Source organism: Mustela nigripes, chromosome 2, assembly GCF_022355385.1.
Source record: "Mustela nigripes isolate SB6536 chromosome 2, MUSNIG.SB6536, whole genome shotgun sequence".
Classification (NCBI taxonomy): Eukaryota; Metazoa; Chordata; class Mammalia; order Carnivora; family Mustelidae; genus Mustela; species Mustela nigripes.
The window spans coordinates 16945663-16967604 of record NC_081558.1 but is presented as its reverse complement, the minus strand read 5'-3'; the positions used below and the strand labels follow the sequence as shown (position 1 = coordinate 16967604).

At 38.1% G+C, this 21942-nt stretch overlaps 1 protein-coding gene across 1 annotated transcript in view; it reads left to right on the top strand.

Moving 5' to 3' along the window:
- SETD2 (SET domain containing 2, histone lysine methyltransferase) overlaps positions 1-21942 on the top strand; it is a 91258-nt gene that overhangs the window by 40595 nt on the left and 28721 nt on the right. Inside the window, exons 11-13 of the mRNA XM_059389591.1 lie at positions 11169-11217; positions 13912-14095; positions 20996-21665. Coding sequence (XP_059245574.1) covers positions 11169-11217; positions 13912-14095; positions 20996-21665 — 903 coding nt within the window. The remainder of the gene's footprint in view (positions 1-11168; positions 11218-13911; positions 14096-20995; positions 21666-21942) is intronic.

Sequence of the window (21942 nt, the reverse complement as noted above, 5' to 3'; positions counted from 1 at the left end):
TTCTCTGGTTCCATACAAATTTTAGGATTGTTCTAGTTCTGTGAAAAATTTTGCTGGCATTTTGATAAAGATTACATTAAATCTGTAGATTGCTTTTGGTAGTATGGACATTTTAATGCACTGAACCACCCAGGTGCTGCTGGTAGTATGGACATTTTAACAGTATTTATTCTTCTGGCCCGTGAGCATGAAATACCTACTAGTTTGTGTTGTCTTCAATATCTTTCATGGATGTTTTACAGTTTTCAGAGTACAGGTCTTTTACCTCCTTGGTTATTAAGTTTATTCCTGGGTATTTTATTCTCTTTGGTGCAGTTATAAATGGGATTACTTTATTAATTTCTCTTTCCGTTGCTTTGTTATTGGTATATAAAAATGCTGTAGATTTCTGTATGTTGATTTTGTATCCTGCAGCCTTACTGAATTCATTTATCATTCTAGTAGTTTTTTTTGGTGAAGTATTTAAAGTTTTCTATATATAGTACCATGTCATCTGTGTATAGTGAAAGTTTTATGTCTTCCTCACCAATTCGGATACATTTCATTCCTTACTCTTGTCTGATTGCTGATGCTGAGACGTCTACTACTGTGTTAAATAACGACCACGTACTCTTCACTGCAGTGCTGCATTGACCAGTGCAACTCAGAACTCCAAGCAGTCATTTGGAGGGCTATGGTGATTTTTAGGTTTTAATTAGAAAGATTACAGAAGAGGTAGTTAAATTTCAAAGGTGTAAAGAAAAATCTTAGATTTGGAATTAATTTGCCTGGAAAACAGAACTTTGAAATTGAGAAACATTTAATCACCATGACCTTGATTATTCTTCAGTTATTATTTATCAGCATGAAAACACTTATTTTTCTACACACACATTTGCTATTGGGCTAGGGAGGCCTTGAAAACAGGAACTTGGCTCTGCTGTTCACCTTGTGCTATAGTATTTAGTGTAAACACAGCATGTTTAGGTGTATGTTGAATAAAACTAAGCATTGTTAGGATACATTCTTTGAATTAGAGTCAAGCTGGGTAAGGCTGGAAAAGAAGGAGGACCTGGGGGGACAAGTTTAAAGTGAATGGCAGTGACCTAGGAGGGCTTTTAAAGTATGGCACTTGCTGAAGAGCAGCATTTAGAAGTTGTTTTGAGAGTCTTCAGTTTCTTTTCTTTTTTTAAATTTATTTGACAGAGATCACAAGTAGGCAGAGAGGCAGGCAGAGAGAGAGGAAGGGAAGCAGGCTCCCCGCTAAGCAGATAGCCCGATGCGAGGCTCAGTCCCAGGGCCCTGGGATCATGACCTGAGCCGAAGGCAGAGGCTTTAACCCACTGAGCCACCCAGGCGCCCCAGAGTCTTCAATTTCTTAGGCCTCGCTGCCTGAGACCTCAGAACACTCAGGTACTGTTCTTTACTATGAGTACAGCCATAATGTGCTGAGTCTTTTGGTATTTTGTTGAGGGCTTCTTCTGAGGCATATTAACCTTTTTTTCTTCTCATTTAAAATTTTAAATAGGCTATTCCTGTACATGATACAAAATTCAAAAAGCATAGAGATAAAATGTTTTGCTCCTGGCCCTTCCCTCTGTCTTGTTCCCTGAAGTCAGCCAGCACAACCAACTTCTTGTATAACCTTCCAGAGATAATTTGTGCATGCTGTGTGCATGTATTTAGTCGTTGTTTTTTGTTTGTTTTGTTTTGTTTTAAAGCTGGCAGCACTATTGAGCTCCTTGTTTTTTATTTAATACATTATGAAGTTTGTTTTATAGACCAGGTTTTAAAGAATTTAGTTTTCATAGCTGCGTGGTACTTTATTGTAAAGATATGGCGTAATCAGTCTCCTGTTAATCATATTTATCCGTCTCTACTTTGGCCATTGTAATTGATTCCTTTCTTTAGCTTAGTGTGGAACTTTTATGTAGGTCATTCAGACACATTCACATATACAAGTGTTTGGAATATACATGTTGGATAGATTACTAAAAGTGGTATATCTGAGTCCTGGTCTGTGTTATCTGTGGTTAATAGTTATTTCCAAATTGATTTTTATAGTTATACCAATTTAACTCTCATCAGTAATATATATGCATAAGGGTGCATATTTTACTACACCCTGGCCAACTCAAGTATTGTCTAACTTTATCTTGGATGGACTGATAGAAATAGAATATTATTGTAGTTTTAATTTGCATGTCTCTTATGCATGAAGTGTTGAGTATCTTTATATTTCTGTTTCCTATTTTAAGAACTGTGACCATATGTTTTGCCCATTTGTCTGAGGGGGTGAAAACAGAAATTCAGTCTTAACATCTTTCATTTCATGGGAGCACAGTTGTCTGAAGTTAGAAGAGTATCTTCAGGGGTTTCAAAGAATAAATAAAATTATTCTACTCCACTTTTTCTTCACTCTCCCTTCTTCTGCCCCTCTTATGTGTGTGATTTTATGAAATCTCCAGACATTTATGTTCTCCTCTAAATTTTCTTTGTAGTCAGATCTCAAGATCTCTGTGACCTAATGGAGACCCCTCTGCTACCATTTGTAATACAGTTTGTGAGGTAAAACCACAGACTCTTAAATGCTGTACAAGGACATGATAGGAGTTAACAGTTCTTCCTTCTGTTAAAGAAAGCTATATCTGGTTATAGAGCCATTATCACTGCAAGTTTTTCACAGAGTTTGTGCTGATTTGTACCCTGGCTCCTTTTTCCCCAAGAGCTAGTGTACATAGCAGCAGTATTTTTCCAGTAATATTTTTTCTTTGTTTGGGCCGTAGGGTAGCAGAGGGCCATAAACATGTTTTATGTTCATTTTTTAAATTTTGTTGTTGAGAAAATGGATTTTTAGTCTTTATTTTCTATCTATCTACTTATTTATTTGAGAGAGCCTGCAGAAGCAGGGGGAGGGACAGAGGGAGAGAGAGAATCCCAAGCAGACTACCTGCTGAGCATGGAGCCCAACGCAGGGTTTGATCCCACAACTCCTAAGGTCTCAACCAGAGCCAAAACTAAGAGTAAGATGCTTAACTGACTGAGCCACCCAGGCACCCTGATTTTTAATCTTTAAACTAGTGTATAGAATTATGAATCAGATTCCATGAAACGGTCATATCGTCTTACCCAAAGTTGTATGTTTCTTTTTTTTTTTTTTAAGATTTTATTTATTTATTTGACAGAGAGAGATCACAGTAGGAGAGAGGAAGGAAAGAGATCACAGAGAGGAGAGGAAGGGAAGCAGGCTCCCTGCTGAGCAGAGAGCCCGATGTGGGACTCGATCCCAGAACCCTGAGATCGTGACCTGAGCCGAAGGCAGCGGCTTAACCCACTGAGCCACCCAGGCACCCCAGTTGTATGTTTCTTAATGTATGTTTCTCTAAGTTTTTACCTCTTTTTCTAAATTTTCAGTGTTCAGTAAATCCAGATAAATGTTGGGTATGTTTGCTTCATGAAGGCCTTAAAATCCTGGTATATGGTGGGTTTCCTTAACTGACATATAATGTAGTATTTGTTTCAGGGGTACAGGTCTGTGATTCATCAGTCTTACACAATTCACAGCACTCACCATAGCACATACCCTCCCCAGTGTCCATCACCCAGCCACCCCTTCTTCCCACCCCTCTCCACTCTAGCAACCCTTAGTTTGTTTCCTGAGATTAAGAGTCTCTTATGGTTTGTCTCCCTCTCTGGTTTTGTCTTGTTTCATTTTTTCCTCTCTTCCCGTATGATCCTCTGCCTTGTTTCTCAGATGCCACATATTAATGAGATCATATGATAATTGTCTTCCTCTGATTGACTTATTTCGCTCAGCATAATACCCTCTAGTTCCATCCATGTTGTTGCAAATGGCAAGATTTCAATTTTTGATGGCTGCATAATATTCTGTTGTATATATATACACACCACATCCTTATCCATTCATCTGTCAATGGACATCTAGGCTCTTTGCATAATTTGGCTGTTGTGGACATTGTTGCTATAAACATTGGGGTACACCTGCCTATTCGGATCACATTTGTATCTTGGGGTAAATACCTAGTGGTGCAGTTGTTGGATTGTAGGGTAGTCTATCTTCAGCTTTTTGAGGAACCTCCATACTGTTTTTCAGAGTGGCTGCACCAGCTTGCATTCCCACCAACCGTTGTAGGAGAATTCCCTTTTCTCCATATCCTCGCCAACATCTGTCTTTTTCTGACTTGATAGTTTTAGCCATTCTGACCACTGTGAGGTGGTATCTCATTGTGGTTTTGATTTGTATTTCCCTGATGCCAAGTGATGTTAAGGACTATTTCATGTGTCTGTTGGCCATTTGGATGTTTTCTTTGCAGAATTGTCTGTTCACGTGTTATGCCTATTTCTTGATTGGATTATTTGTTCTTTGGGTATTGAGATTGATAAGTTCTTTGTATATTTTGGATACTACTAGCCCTTTATCTGATAGGTTATTTGCAAATACCTTCTCCCATTCTGTCAGTTGTCTTTTGATTTTGTTGACTGTTTCCTTTGTTGTGCAAAAAAGCCCTTTATCTTGATGAAGTCCTAGTAGTTCATTTTTGCTCCCGCCTCCCCTGCAGTTGACCACGTGTCTAGGAAGAAGTTTCTGTGGCTGAAGTTGAAGAGGTTTCTGCCTGTGTTCTCTTTGAGAATTTTGGTAGATTCCTGTCTCCATCCATTTTGAGTCTGTTTTTGTGTGTGGTGTAAGGAAATGGTCCACCTTCATTCTTCTGCATATGGTTGTTCAATTTTCCCAGCACTATTTGTTGAAGAGACTGTCTTTTTTCCATTGGACATTCTTTCCTGCTTTGTCAAAGATAAGTTGACTGGGAGTGCCTGGGTGGCTCAGTGGATTAAAGCCTCTGCCTTCGGCTCAGGTCATGATCCCAGGGTCCTGGGATCGAGCCCCGCATCGGGTTCTCTGCTCAGTGGGGAGCCTGCTTCCCTTCCTCTCTCTCTGCCTGCCTCTCTGCCTACTTATGATCTCTGTCTCTCAAATAAATAATCTTTTTTTTTTCTTTTTCTAAAAAAAAAACAAAAAAACAAAAAAACAAAAAAAAACCGATAAGTTGACCATAGAGTTGAGGATCCATTTCTGGGCTCTCTATTCTGTTCCATTGATCTGTGTTCTGTTTTGGGCCCATACCATACTGTCCTGAGGGTTACATCTTTGTAATAGAACTTGAAGTACAGAATTGTGATGCCACCAGCTTTGCTTTACTTTTTCAACATTCCTCTGGCTACTCAGGGTCTTATTTGGTTCCATACAAATTTTAGGATTATTTGTTCCATTTCTGTGAGAAAAGTTGATGGTATTTTGATAAGGATTGCATTAACTGTGTAGATTGCTCTAGGTAGTCTACACATTTTCACAATATTTGTTCTTCCAATCCATGAGTATGGAACGTTTTCCATTTCTTTGTGTATTCCTCAATTTCTTTCATGAGTATTCTATAGTTTTCTGAGTACAGATTCTTCCCCTGTTTGGTTAGATTTATTCCTAGGCATCTTTTGGTTTTGTGTGGAATTGTAAATGGGATTGTCTCCTCTTGTTTTGTCCTCTTGTTGGTGTGTAGAAATGCAGCTCATTTCTGTGCATTGATTTTATATCCTGCCACTTGATGGGGTTTTTTGAAATCATTTTCATTCATTTACCTTGGAAAAGCTGCTCCATCACATGTAATTAAATATGTAAGTCCACATTCACATATATGTACACACAGATACACAAATATATGGTGTTCTGTCAGTATCTTAATATTCAGTTTCAAGATTGCTTAGAGAAACAAACATTATGACAAAAAACATTAATTAATGAGCTGAACACTAAAAAATTGTCATCTAAATATCCCACCTCTGTTAACATTAGCATCTGTCTTTATCTGAAGTGTTGTCCTTCTTAGCTAAAGTCTCACTGTTATAAAAATTGGACAATGCAGTACAAATGTAGTGTAGAGCTGTTATAAAATAATGCATTGATTTCATAAAGTCAGTGAAAATGATATTTAAAAAGTTGGAAAGAAAATATACAAGGGTATGAGTGTACTAGAAGCATTTCCAAAAAGAGTAATGAGAGGATTCTGAGAGACTGGGGAATAAAGTGTTGCATCATGTTATCAGGCATTATTTAGAAAAAGTGTATCAAAATACACAAGTGATGGTCTTAACTTTGGGGGGAAGAATTAGTGATGTTTTTTCTGACGTGTTGATTTGAGGATTACAAAGAAGTTTTAGTGAGTTGGTGAATTTGCACAGTCTGTGAACAAGGATAAGTGGAATCCTATAATAAAGGCCTTTTCTTTTTGGTTTTTATTTAGCGTAATGTTTTCAGGATTCATCTGTGTCGTACCATTTATCAGTACTTAATTTCATTTTATAGCTGAATAATATTCCCTTGTATAGATATTTTTTTTTTTTAATTTTAAAGATTTTTATTTATTTGTTAGAGAGAGAGATACAGAGCGCAAGCACAGGCAGACAGAGTGGCAGGCTAGAGGCAGAGGGAGAAGCAGGCTCCCTGCCAAGCAAGGAGCCCGATGTGGGACTCGATCCCAGGACGCTGGGATCATGACCTGAGCCGAAGGCAGCCGCTTAACCAACTGAGCCACCCAGGCGTCCCCCTTGTATAGATATTTTTTAACCATTTTGTTATCCATTTGTTAGCTGATAGACATTTGTGTTGTTTCTACTTTTTTGAATGTTAGGAATAATACAGTTATGAATATTTATTTGCAAACTTTTGTGTGAATACTGGTTTTCATTTCTCTTGGGTATGTATCTAGGCATGGATTTTTTGAATCATGGTAACTCCATATTTAACGTTTGAGGCACTGCCAGGCCCTTTTCCATGATAGCTGTACCATTTTACATCCCTTTCAGTGGCATATAAGGTTTTCAGTTTCTCTCCATCCTCACTATTTCATTAGCATAATATCCTTGGGGTTCGTTCATGTCGTCATAAATGGCAAGATATCTTTTTTTCTCATGACTGAATAATATCACGTCATATACTTATACAGTACATCTTCTCCATTCATCTGTTGACAGTTGTTTGCATATCTTGGCTAGTGTGAGTGATGCTGCCATGAATATGGGAGTGCAGCTCTCTTGGAGATCCTGTTTTCATTCTCTTTGTATATATGCTCAGAAGTGGGATGGCTGGCAAGTGTTTATTAAAAAATAGAGAACCTACTGTATGAATTAGGTATAAAGACCTTCCACCTTTAAATTTTATTTTCTTTCAAGTCAGCCTTAGCAGTGTAAGAGTATATGAGAATGCAGTTAAAGGACATGGCACACAGTAAAAGAATTGCCAGCCACCATTGTTGGCCTGTGAACCTCTTAGTGGCTGTTCCTAGGTATCTCCAGTATTTGAAAGTAGGAGACTCTTGATAATATGCGTTTAACACCTAGTTTGTACCTAAATATTTGTTATATAAATGAGCATACCAGATTTCCACAAATAACCATCAAAGAACTCGTGCTGTCTTTGTCTCTACAAATTAAAAACAACTCCACACATATTTACATACTTTTATAAAGGGATATTGGATGCATTGCTTGTGTATGAGCTTATCAGTGATTCAGTGTTTATCAAATAATTTCTGAAGATTGATTTTGAGCCTTTGAAGAGGAATGATTAATTGACCAAGGGTGGGCTGTTCTAAGCATTGATGAGAATTCAAAATGTTGCAGAGGCACAGGTATTAATCTGATCCTGGAAATACAACCCCACAAACGTGTTTAAAGGCCTGTAAACAGCATTCTTACGAGGGATGAGAGAATGAAGGTATAGAAGTAGTGATTTTTAAAAAGCAAGCTGTGTAGTACTTTGAAGTTATTTAGCACTTCATGGTGATTTCTGCAAATTATGAGTAGAATTTCACTTACCGGTCCACTGAACAAGTAGTTGAGTGTTGCCTGTGTGTCAGACATTTTCTTGGTGCTAGAGATACAGCAGAGTAAGACAGTCTTAGCCCTTAAGAATTATAGCTTTGAGGGACACCTGGGTGGCTCAGTTGGTTGAGCCTTTGGCTCAGGTCACGATCCCAGAGGCCTGGGATTGAGTCCCACACAGGGCTCCTTGGTTGGCAGGGAGCCTGCTTCTCCCTCTTCCTCTGCCTGCCACTCCCCCTGCTCTTGCACACACATACACTCTCTCTCTCTGACAAATAAATAAAATCTTTTCAAAAATATCACTTTAAAAAAATAAGAATTACAGCTTTGAGTGCATGTGAGTGTGTGTTACTTAGGAGAAGCACCTAGACACCAAAGAAATAAAACAGCATGATAGGTAAAGAATATTAGGTAGGGTAGGGTGGGGAACCAGATTCTTTTAGGTCCCTCTGAGGGCAGGGATAGTCCCAAAAACCAGGCCTCCTTACTCACAATTGAGTGTTCTTTCATAACATGCCAGTCTCTTGAGTAGAATCCTTAACAGAGGAAACTGGTTTTACGTGGAGGGTTAATGTGAGTGAAGCCAACTCAGAAAAACATTTTTCAGCAGTGGCCTGCAGGTGTATGTCATTATTCCAGCATTCCCTGTCATGTAAGCTAAATTTACTGCTGTTTATCCACAACATAGAATGATTTTAAGAACTATTACAGTAATCTTCACATGACTGCTTCCTTTTCAGGTTACATTGTTGTGGGACTTTGGAAAAATTCAGGGCCTTGAAGTAGGTAATCTGAGTTTCCAGTTTAAATTTTATACACAGCTTTATTTATATGAAGAGGAGGAAAAGTTAATAGCTCCTCAGTGCTTGGGTGCATGTTGATTTAACTTGTTTCCCATAGTATTAGGCACAGAGTAAAAAGTCGGTAGCTTTTGGTCACACGTCAGTAATGATCATTCATTTTGTGAACTTCGGAATACATTTTCTACTTAGCATTTGCTCTAAACTTGAGGTCTGTGTGATAAATTGCTATAAATGCTTGTAATGAACACTTGACCCAAGTCTTGAACCCAAGACCCGAGGCAAAAGAAATATTGCATAATCCTTAGTTGACACAGACATGTGTGTCTGTATCTAAGCACCCTTTATTAATGAACATGTTGCCTTCTGGAGTGCTTAAATTTACAGAGTACCGAATGCAACATTCAGTTTCAAGCCTTTAAAAATTAATAGAATACCTGTTTTTTCTTATGGTGTGGGTAGGTGCTGATAAGTAGCATTCTTACTTTTTCCCCAAGTTTGGTAACCTCCTGGGGGTGGACAGAAGAGTCAGAACTAAGAGTGTCTGCTTTGTCCTTACTGTATTTATCCCTGATTCATTGTTACCCACAGCTAGACAGTGACAGCTGGACAACTCCAGACATTCCTCCACGGAGCCATCCCTCCGTGGCTTTGAGCTGAGGACAGCCATACACAGTTTGTTCTGTCAAATTCTCCCTTGTTAGGAGGAATGAGTGAAGGCTGCTAGGAGAAGCTAGTAGTTCTGTGGTTCTCAACCTTCTACATGTAGGCATCAGAATCCTGTGGAGAGCTTCAAAAATAATAATAGTAATAATAATAATGATGATGATGATGATGTAGATGCCTGGAACTCATGCTCAGAATTTCAGATTTTATTTGTCTGGCACAGTATTTCTATGAAAGTTTCCTGGAGTGGTCTAATTGTGCAGCCAGAGTTGAGAATCACGGCTCTAGTGGAAGTCCTCCATAGGAAAGAGGGGCTGGGGGAATAGAGGATGCCGCCTGCATGTATGCTCAAGTCCTGAAGTGGTCCTCCTTCCCAGATAATGCTGACTGTCCGCCATATCCTGTGTCATCTCGTGCAGAAGATAACATTGCTGTGAGTCATACTGTCTGATAGCATCATAACCTTGGTCAGGTTGCTGAGTTTTTAAAGTGGGTTTTCTCATTTGTAAAGTGGAGATAATAGTACTTACCTCATAGAGGTGTTTTGAAGCTCAAAAAAGATAATGCGTTTGAAATGCTTTATATGATAACCTGACACACAGGATAGGCACACATCTAATCGTGGCAGTCATCATCTTTATTAGGTAATTTGTCAGCATGCATGGAGTGTTGAAGGATTTTTCCTAAAAAATCGGTGTTCATTTAGATTGCCCAATGTCTGTGGTCTGTATTTATCATCTTCAGTTGCAACTGAATATTAAATCTTGACCCTTCCTCAGTTGTGTGGTATTAGATTATTTCTTACTTTCCATAAATACTGCTAGAACCAAAAATCATGTGGAAAGAGGAGTTCTTTGATTTTCTTGGAGTACAATTGCTAAAAAATTGGAATTACCAGGTCATAGGGGTATGGTCAGTAATATGAGATTACTCTAAAGGGAGAGTATCGTGTGATATACCATTGAGAATGTGTGGATTTTCTATTTGCCCACTTACCAAGGTGACTGGATAAGGAAATGTTGAGCTACTTGTTGACTAGAACAGCGAGGGATTGTCAGGGAACAGAACATGTTCTAAGCCTTAAATTTCTATATCAAGAAAAGGTATTCAGGGCTTAAAAACTTAGTTTACATTTGTCAAGAACAATTTTGTTATGCTATTAGATGCTGTTTCAAGAGCAACAATGATCTAATGCTTTTCTTTTTTAAAATAACAATATGAGAGGAAATATAACAGTATGAAAGGAAATATTACAATTGGCCATTAGCCAAATAGGTTTTGCTTTTATAGAAAAATATGAACAACAGACATTGTCTTTAATACATACAGTTTTTCTGAGGTGTTCTTAGGGTAACTAACTAATTAAATCCTTCTTCCCTTAAGTAGGGATGGCAAGTGAGAGGTTAGAATTGTTCTTAGGAATATTCTCAGTAATGCAACTATGGATGACTTCATTTTATATGCAGAAAGCATATAGATAGGAAGATTATCCGGAAGTATATTCCAGAAATATAATGTCCCAGTTACTTACTCTGCTACTTGGCTAATGAGATCATATAAGCCTCTTGGTAGATGTTCAATAAACAAAATGAAACATACTATACATAATGTTTGTGTGTATGATATGTGTAGCTTAATGCTACAAGTTTTTACTTGTTTTTAAGTGACCAGTATCCTTGTTTAAAGCTCGATGTAAGTCAAATTTTGGAGAGTAATTAAATACCAGCTTGTTCCTATTTCTTTGTCACCATGTGAAATTAATCAGCTTCAACACAATCACCACTTCCACTCCATACTAACAACCCTTCTTTTGGTTTATTTTTGCAGGAGGTATATCGAATTCCAAAGAAAAGTCAAACTGAAAAGGAGAACACAAGTAGGTATTCAGAGGTACTCTGTGTATATGGCTTTACAAATACTCTTTTGGAAATATGCAGAGGTAAATGATAAGAACTTCAGCTATTTTGTTTTTGAAACCGGATAGTATGTAATGAGGTAAATGAGATATTTAGTGTAAAAGTTCGGAAACTTGCCTTTTTATTTTTTCTTAGTGAATTTTTGCCAAAGGAGATGTCCCTTTATACTGCCTGTGCTGTTGCTTTCCTTGAAGTCATGGCTTGTAGTTGCTTTTCTTTCATTTGTTTGTTCCTCTAGAGCAGGCATTGTTAGACCTGTATTCCTGAATGTCTTTGTAAGTCTTTACCTATAGATGTTTATATGCAGGATCCTTTATTTACATTAATTTTTTCTGGGGAAAATTGAGAACTTTCATCAGATTCTCAGGAAGTCAATGATCCCTTACAAGGTTAAGAATCATTATCACAGGGGTGCCTGGCAGGTTAGTTCACTAGAACATACGACTTTTGATCTCAAGGTTGTAGGTTCGAGACCTTCGTTGGGTTACTTAAAAATTACTTTAAAATCTTAAAAAGAAAAAAAGATCATATTTTTGGCGTTTTCCCTTCTTGTTTCTTTTTTTGCTTTGTGTTGTTTTTGGTCTTTTCTCTATATTTTTAGCATGAAGAACTTTTTATAATTTTAATCTTACTGGTTAAATAATCTTATAGGTTAAAGCCCTGTGAGGTGTACTTTGCATCATTGTGGGGGTTTTATTTTTGTTTTGAATATTTTTAACTCTATTGGTTTAGTTTCTTTATAGCCAAACATCGTGCTTAAGGCTACAGAGAATTTCTCCCATAAAAAAGAAGGCAGGGTTGAGTAGTGCTGGTTGGCAAAACCAATGGCACTGTAAACTTGGTCATCAGAGCCTAGCTTCTCTGGGTTCAGTGAGTTGAAATCATTAGCAAGATGGGCAAAACTTAAATATCCGTGAGGGTTTATCCCCAATATTTTGCAAATATCTAGTCTGATGTGTCCTCTGAGAGATGCTTTCTGAAAATTGTCTATAATCGATGACTAATTTTTTCAGGAAGCCACCTTTTGTGTGCCAACTTTACTCTCCTTCACATACGTGCCCCCGATCAGTCTCAGGCATTTTATAAGAAATACTTGTAATTAAAGCCTGGCTTCTATGTTACCCCTCAATGTCAAACAATTAAGAGCTTAGAACTTTTAAAATTCCCAAGAATTGTAAAATATTTGGGGGAAATATGTAGTCTAGCTTTACTTTCCTTTTATAATATGAAAAAAAAAATCAGCCAGCATAAATGAAACAATTTCTCTACCTCACATATTCTAAGATGCAGAGTCAGAATATGAACTGTTAGTATGATTCCTTTTCTTACTTTATAAGGATATACTGAAGAAATAGCTGCATTTTAAGAAAGTTAATACGAGCCCAAAGAACCTTGTTTTAAGAAGGAAATAGAGTAGTCATGGGCAGACCCAGAAGTAATTAGATAGTAGTACTTCCCAAAAGGATGTTGTGCTCTAATACCCCGTGAGCTGCAACAGTTGTTCTAATTGTAAGCGTTTTCTACTAGTGTGTGGAGGTGAGTTCTGTTCTCACTGACAAATGCTCATACATGGCCACTGATTAACAATTTTTGCAAATAAATGGAGCTTTGGGCTCACCAACAGAAGAACCACAAGAATGGCAGATATAAACCTAATCCTGCCACTAGGGAAGAAAACAAGTAATGGCATGTTTTTCTGAGGTGAGAAAAAGAAAAAGCAGTTAATGTTTATTGTGAATCTGCTTTGTGCTGTGAGAGGTATTTTATAAGAAATTCTCTTAAGAAGAAAGGCATCTGATTAATCAGGGTAGCAGTGCTAACACAGCAGCAGCATATAGTACCAGTTAATTTATATTGAAATAGTCAGTGGTGGGATTTAGACTTCGTAAGGGGATAAGAAAGTAAGAAGTGAGGTCAGTGAAAAGTAATACACAACTTTTGGGAGTAGTAAGTATTGACCCAACTGTATTTTGGAATACAGTAAGTAAGTGGAATTGAGTGAGGACCATTCTAGATAAAGAAGCTGAGTAGAAAAGGTTAATAGTAGTATCCTTCAGTTGGAAAATGGCATTTTTTTTTTGGAAGATGTAGCTCTCTGGCTTGGATAATGTCCTGATTTATCACCTGTCATCATCTGTGTTTGAAATATTTTCCTTTTGAAATGGTGGTAGTTAAAAAAAAAAAATTGTCTAATTCCCCCCCAACACACACACCTTTTTTTTTAATTGAAGAGATTTTTTCCATTTGAGGTTTTTATGCTTAACATGCCAGGCTGCTCTTCCATAAACTAAATATGCAGAGTTACGGGGGCAGTAGAAGGCTTTTACATATTGAACTGCAAGCAGACTCACCTGTTAAAGGTAATGGGAACATTTTGCATGCATTTATTCCACAGAACTTGTTAGAAATGTTGAAGGCTTGGACTGAGAGTTTTGTTGGGGAAGGTGGAAAAGTGAATTCATGGCAGAGACTTGCAGGATAGAGTGCGTGCACACACACAACACCTTCTGTCTCATCCAAATTCTGGATGGGCCTTTGAGGGAGGAGAGTCCATAGACCCATTTGTTGGATAGAAATTGTATTATACAGTTGACATGCTATCATGATGGAGACGAGTCTGCCAAGTAAATTTTTTAAAAACCCTTTTCCCTTAGTAACTGAACGAGGAAGGGATGCTGTTGGCTTCAGAGATCAAACAGCTGCCCCAAAGACTCCTAACAGGTCAAGAGAGAGAGACCCAGACAAGCAAACTCAAAATAAAGAGAAAAGGAAACGAAGGGGCTCTCTCTCACCACCTTCTTCTGCCTATGAGCGGGGAACAAAAAGGCCAGATGACAGGTAAGTGGCCTGTGTGAGTTACTCTCTTTTCTGAGCCAGTCAAAAAGTTCCCAAGTCAATACTTCTGATTTTGGGCACCAAGAGGTTTTGGAATAAATATGTTTTCTTGATGAGTGAGTATAAAACTTTACTGATAAATATTGAAATAGAGTTTCTTTTGACAGTGAAGACTAGGTTTCTACTTGATAACATTGAAATGCTATTTGAGGAGCCAAAGATTGGTTCTTTAAAGGGGAGTGGAGATTGGTTGGCGATAACTCTTTAAGAATAATGGTAACTCTTCTAAAGCCAGAACTTTGTTTTCTAATGAGTCTTGTGCGGATCAGTCAAAATGCTGATTGATCCCTGTGTCAGAGGCTGTCTTTGCCATGCTTGTAGAAAAACAAGCCACATGGTGACCCACTGGGTACTAAAAAACATTTATTCCAGAGAAGTTTTTTTTTAATTAAATTTATTTTGGGGGGTGCCTGGGTGGCTCAGTTGATTAAGCGTCTGGTTTTAGCTCAGGTCATGGTTCAAGGTCCTGGGATCCAGTCCCTCACTCTAATCCTGCTCAGCTGGGAGTCTGCTTCTCCCTCTTCCTCTGCCCCTCCCGCTGCTTATGTGTTCCCTCCCTCTCTCTTTCAAATAATAAAAAAAACTTTTAAAAATAAAATAAAATTTATTTTTTTGAAAACATGAAGTATTGCATTCATATAATGCAGTTGTCAGAATTTTTAATTTGGGGTTGTCAGAGTTTGTAATAGTAAATTCATCGTGGTTTTTTTTTTTTTTTTTTTTTTGACAGACAGAGATCACAAGTAGGCAGAGAGGCAGGCAGAAAGAGAGGAGGAAGCAGGCTCCCCTCTGAGCAGAGAGTCCGATGTGGGGCTCAATCCCAGAACTTTGGGATCATGACCTGAGCTGAAGGCAGAGACTTTAACCCACTGAGCCACCCAGGCACCCCTCATCGTGATTTTAATTTGCATTACCCTAATAGCTAAATAGATCGAACATCTTGTCATATATTTATTGGTCATCCCTGTTTCCTCTAATGTGAAGTGTCTTTTAATAGGTGCTCTTTGTTTAGTTTTTATCTTTTTGAGTTTAGGATTTACTTTTTAGGGGTTCTTTATATTCTAAATATAATTCTGCTTTGGTAATAATTTTTGCAAGTATTTTTTCCCAGTTTGTAACTTATATTTTGACTCCTTTGTGTCTTTTTGATATATAGAATTTATTAATTATGGTGTAATTGACTACATCACATGTATGTTTTCTTCATGGTTAGTGCTGTGTTTTAGAAATTCTTCCCTGTACTTGAGGTGATGATACTCTCTTCTTTTCTTGTGCTTAATTTATTAGGAATTAATTTTTAGGGCGCCTGGGTGGCTCAGTGGGTTAAGCCGCTGCCTTCGGCTCAGGTCATGATCTCAGGGTCGTGGGATCGAGTCCCGCATCGGGCTCTCTGCTCAGCAGGGAGCCTGCTTCTCTCTCTCTCTGCCTGCCTCTCCATCTGCTTGTGATTTCTCTCTGTCAAATAAATAAATAAAATCTTTAAAAAAAAAAAAAAGGAATTAATTTTTATGTATGCTGTGAGGTAGGGATATGGTTTCATTTTTTTCTAAGTGAATACCCAGTTATCTCTGCACCATTTACTTGAAAGCCTGTCCTTTCTCCTTGATCTGCAACACTCTCTCTCTCTAATAAGCTTTTATATATGGAAGGATCTGTTTTGGGGCTCATAATGTGACTGTAGCTTATATTAAGTCTTGATAGCAAGTAGGGCAAACCCCTGCTTGATCTTCTGGGATGTCATCTCTTTTTTCTGAGACTTGTTCTCCTTAGGATCTGCTTGTCAGATTTCTCCTACCCTCTCCACCCCACCCCCTCACCAAGGTGAATTTTGAGGAGACTTGACATCTTTAACAGTTTTTTGAGTATTTCTGTTCCTATATTCAAACTGAGTATTCAGATATGCTCTGTCTAGTTAGGTCTTCTTTAATATTTTAAATATTGAGTTTTTTGTTAATCTCATTTGTTTATAGTTTCCTGCAGACTTAGGTATCTTGGTATATTCATTTCTGAGAACCTTAATTTTTGGTTACATTTTCAGCTTGTTGCTGGTATGTAGATGCGCAGTTGACTTTTGTTACATTGATCTCATGTTTGGTGACCACATAGAAACTGACAGATATTTCAAAAGTATAGGGGTTTTTCCCTTTTTGTTTTTGTATTTGTCAACAATCCCCATCATATAAATTTTTGTTTTTCCTTTCTAGTTCTTTTGCCTTGCTCTTGCTATTTTGCTAGCAGTGCCTCCAGTACAAATAACAGAATAACAGTGTTTTGTTTTTTGAGGGGAGTGGGTAATTGATTTCTAGACATGTTTTATTTTCTTCCACTTTTTTGGGCTTATTATATTTTTTTATAAATTTTTAATTGGAATAATTGAGATTTTTTAGCTCATTAATTTTCAGCATTTTTCTCTTCAAAGTAAAGTGTTGAAGGATTTAAATTTCTCCCTAAGTACTATTTGAACTACTCTTTTGATAGCACAGTTTCGTTTTGTTTTGTTTGAAAGATTTTATTTATTTATTTGATAGAGACACAGCGAGAAAGGGAACAAAGACAGGGGGAGTGGGAGAGGGAGAAGCAGGCTTCCCACTGAGCAGGGAGCTCAATGTGGGGCTCCATCCCAGGACCCTGGGATCATGACCTGAGCCAAAGGCAGACAGACACTTAATGGCCCAGCCACTCAGGTACCCTGATAGTGCAGTTTTATCATAACCTAGTTCTAGATACTGTTATGGTTTGCAATGTGTTAAAATTAATTTTTGTTAAATCTCAAAATTAATTGCTATTAATCAGTTTATATTATACCAGCTCTTAGAATTTTATTGAGACTTTCTTTAGAATCTATTTAATCTGATGTTAATAGAAGTATGCTATCTTCTTGTTGGTAGGATTTAACTGATAATGTATTTTTTCCTTCCTTTTACTTTTAACTTTTCTGTGTCTGATAGATAAATAGCTTTATGGATGATTTTTTTTTTTTTAATTCTTTGTGGCATTTCTTTAACTGGTTGTTTCACTTAAAATCTAAAGCTAACCAATATCCTGACAACATTTGTACTTTAGGATACTCTGATCGTTCAGATTATATGCTGCTGCTGTCCAGCATTGTAATTTTTTGTTGCTTCGTCCCATTCGTTATTGTCAGTTTTTTATGTGTACACAAACTTACTAATTTGTTTACATTTGTCAATTTCTTTGTTCTCCATTCTTTCTCCTTAGACCTTCCTTTAGAAGATTTTGTTTAGTGACTTTTTGTTCATCTTATTTTTCAGTTTTTGTCAAAAAAATCTTGTTTGCATTGCTTACCTTCAGTTTTAAAAATCAGCTTTACTTAATCAGTAGGTATAAATTACTTACAGAAATATTAAGTATATAATTCAGTGTCTTTTGTCAAATGCATGCAATTAAGTAACCACCCACAGTCATCATATAGACATTTCTGTCACTTCAGAAAATTCTTTTGAGTTCTTTGTAGGCAGTCCCCTTCTCCTACCCATAGTTCCTGGCAGCCAGCCACTGCCCTGCTTTTTGACCCACTGGTTTTGTCTTTTCCAGAATGTCATGTATATATGACATCATACTCTAGATAGTATTTGATGTGTCTTTCCTTAGCAGATTGTGTTTGAGATCCATTCATGTTTTTATGTGTTCCAGTAATTCCTTTTTATTAATAAATGGTAGTCCATCGGGTAGGTATACCAGAGTTTGTTTACAGATTCCTTAGTGGATAGGCATTTGGATTGTTTCCAGGTGGCTGTTGTGTCTTACACAACATGTATAAGTGTAAGACATATACATGTATGAGTCTTTATGTGAACATGGAATCTCATTTTCACAAAAAGATTTTATTTATTTATTTGACAGAGAGCACAAGTAGGCAGAGAGGTAGGCAGAGAGAGAGGAAGGGAAGCAGGTTCCCCGCCTAGCAGAGAGCCCAACGCGGGGTTCAATTCCAGGACCCTGGGATCATGACCTGAGCTGAAGGCAGAGGCATTAACCCACTGAGCACCCAGGCGCCCTGGACTCTTCATTTTTTTAAAGGAAGTTTTGTTGAGTTTAAAGTTTTTCTCTTCTTTAAATTTTTTTATTTTTAAAAAGATTTTATTTATTTATTTGACAGAAATCACAAGTAGGCAGAGAGGCAGGCGGGGTGGGGGGAGGCAGGCTCCCTGCTGAGCAGAGACACCCCCCCACCATGTGGGGCTCTATCCTAGGACCCTGAGATCATGACCCAAACCAAAGGCAGAGGCTTAACCTACTGAGCCAGCCAGGCGCCCCTCTCTGGTTCTGCTTTTAAGATGTTCTCTTTTTATTTGGTGTTCTGCAGTATCACTACCCTGTGTTTATATGAGAATTTCTTCTTCTCTCTGGTTGAAATTCATTGAGCTTTTTGAATTTGAAGATTGTCTTCTGTTACTAATTCTCTTCAGATCTGATCTCTTGCTTAACCATACCATGTATCTATATATCCCCTGCCTTTACTACTTGAGATGCCTCTTTTTTCCTGTGTTCATTATACCCTGGCTTTCCTTTTTTAAAGTACCATTTTATGTCCTCTAATATATATTTTAAAATAATATATTAGTTTTTAACTTTATGAAAAGGCCGCTCTTCTGCGTTTAATTTGAGGGTACTTTGTTTTCACTTGATGTTGTATTGCTAAGATTTATCCACAATTGTATGTATCAGTTTATTCCTTTTCATTGTTTTATGTAACATTTTGTTGTAAAATGTAGATAGGCATTTGGATTTTTCTGTTAAGTATAGTGCTGTTGTTGTCTAATTATGAGGTACATATGCAATAGGGTCTCTTGGGAATATGAGTAGAATTGTTGAATTGTCAGGTATGTGCATGCTCAGTTTTATATGATAATTGAGTTTTAATTTCCACTCTTTTTCCTTTCTAGATGTTTCATGAGGTGGTTTTTCAAGTCTACCTGATAGTTTTTTATGGTCCCATTCCTTAGTAATATTTTTAATAGCCTCTTATTTCATTAAACATAAATTTCTCTTATAGTCTGTGTCAGATAATTCCAGTACCAGTTTTTGTGGGTTTCTTCCTCTCATTTGATTATATAGGTATATGTATAATTTTATAATTTTATTTTTTTAATAAACTCATCATGTTCTTTAGAATTTGATCTATGGGAATTCACTGAAGCCTAGATTTTTGGATTTAAGGTGCTTTCTTCTGTAGACTAATTGCATTTGTTTCTGCCAGGCAGTTAAGGATACTACCATCCTATTATATATTTTTAAGATTTTTATTTGACAGACAGAGATCAGTAGTAGTAGGCAGAGAGGCAGGCAGAGAGAGAGAGGGGGAAGCGGGCTCCCCGCTGAGCAGAGAGCCCAATGTGGGCTCAATCCCAGGACCCTGAGACCATGACCTGAGCCGAAGGCAGAGACTTAGCCCACTGAGCCACCCAGGCACCCCCCATTAACACTTTAAAGGAACTTTCAGCTTAAGAGTTTTTTAGACCATTTGTTTTTTGTTGTTTGGATAAATGTTTTGCCCTTGTCCGTGAAGCTGTTCTTAGATGTTTTTTTGCAATGAAACCTCTTGAAATTAGTTGTTGTTTTTAAATTTTTGCAAAGAGCACTTTCTCAGAAGTTTGATTCACTCTATAGAGCTTCACAACAAACTCTTTTAAGCCTTCAGTTCTTGGGGCACCTGGGTGGCTCAGTTGATAAGTGTCTGCCTTTGGCTTGTGTCATGATCCCAGGGTTCTGTGATTGAGCCCCACATGGGCCTGCCTGCTCAGCAGGAAGCCTGCTTCTCCCTCTCCCACTCACCCTGCTTGTGTTCCTCTGTCACGGTGTCTCTCTCTCTGTGTCAAATAAATAAATTTTAAAAATCTTAAAAAAAAAATAAAAGAAAAGCCCTCAGTTCTCTTTGAATGTTAGAGCTGATGGTTTCCAGGAGGCCTTGTCAAAACCATCACAGGGCGTTAGGCTTAGCAGTAAAATCTATTATATTTGGTATTGCACAGAGATGAGGAGCTGAATGTAACTCTCCATACTCTTCAGTGTGCATTCTCAGCCTTCACTGAACTGCTCTCTGTTGAATTTGTCATGAATGCATGTGGTCAGACAGACATCGAATTCTGTAGCTTTTGTTAGTGTATTTTGTTTTAATTTCAGAATTTATAAACCTAGAACTGTATAGAGAACTATGCAAGTGTAAAGAATATTTTTAGAATATTATATGTATATTTAATTTGGAGTTCTAGAATCTGAGAATAAAGATGAGGTTATTGGCCCCTCAGGTCATGATCTCTGGGTCCTGGGATCAAGCTCCCCATTGGGCTGGCTCTCTGCTCAGCAGGGAGCCTGTGTCCCCTTCTCTCTCTGCCTGCCTCTCTGCCTACTTGTGATCTGTCTCTCTGTCAAATAAGTAAATAAAATCTTTAAAAAAAAAAAAGATAAAAGTTACTATTTTCAGGGTGCCTAGGTGGCTCAGTGGGTTAAAGCCTCTCTGCCTTCGACTCCGGTCATGATCCCAGGGTCCTGGGATCAAGCCCCACATGGGGCTCTCTGCTCAGCAGGGAGCCTATTTCCCCCTTTCTCTGCCTGCCTCTCTGCCTACTTGTGATCTCTCTCTGTTAAATATAAGTAAATAAAATATTTTTTTTAAAAAGTTACTATTTTCTTCTAAATGTTTTCTTGAGATTCTCTTCTATCTGCAGGATTCCTTAAGTAATTTTGACTGATTTTTAACCAATGCCAAATTGGATTTGGTGTGATTAATGGTTTAGTATTGAGTGACATACCTTTATTAATGCTTTGATTATGTTCTTGATTTAGGGAAAAACATTTGTGATGCTCTGTTTTTTTTTCTAGATATGATACACCAACTTCTAAAAAGAAAGTACGAATTAAAGACCGCAATAAACTTTCTACAGAGGAGCGTCGGAAGTTATTTGAGCAAGAGGTGGCTCAGCGGGAGGCTCAGAAACAGCAGCAGCAGATGCAGACCCTGGGAATGACGTCTCCACTGCCCTATGACTCTCTTGCTTACAATGCCCCTCATCACCCCTTTGCCGGCTACCCACCAGGTTATCCCATGCAGGCCTATGTGGATCCCAGCAACCCTAATGCTGGGAAGGTGCTCCTTCCCACACCCAACATGGACCCCGTGTGTTCTCCTGCTCCTTACGATCATTCTCAGCCCTTGGTGGGACATTCTACAGAACCTCTTGCTGCCCCTCCACCTGTGCCAGTGGTGCCCCATGTGGCAGCCCCTGTGGAAGTTTCCAGTTCACAGTATGTGGCCCAAAGTGAAGGTGTGGTACATCAAGACTCCAGCGTCACCGTCTTGCCAGTGCCAGCCCCAGGCCCAGTCCAAGGACAGAATTATGGTGTTTGGGATTCAAACCAACAGTCAGTCAGTGTCCAGCAGCAGTATTCTCCTGCACAGTCTCAAGCAACCATATATTATCAAGGACAGACTTGCCCAACTGTCTATGGTGTGACATCACCCTATTCACAGACAACTCCACCAATTGTACAGGTAACCAATTTCGGAACCTCTCTTGTCTGTCTTGTTCTGTTTATGGGATGTTAAATCTGATGTGAAGGGGGAGTCCTGCCATTGATTACTTTTACATACCAATCAGTTACATATGTATTAGTTATCTCCTGCTGTGTAACAAATTACACCAGAATTTAGCAGCTTAAGACAACTGGTAATTATTATCTCACAGTTGTTGTGAGTCAGGAATTCAGAAGTAGCTTGTCTGGATGGATGGTTTGGACTCAGAGTCTTTCATGAAATTAGAGTCCGACTA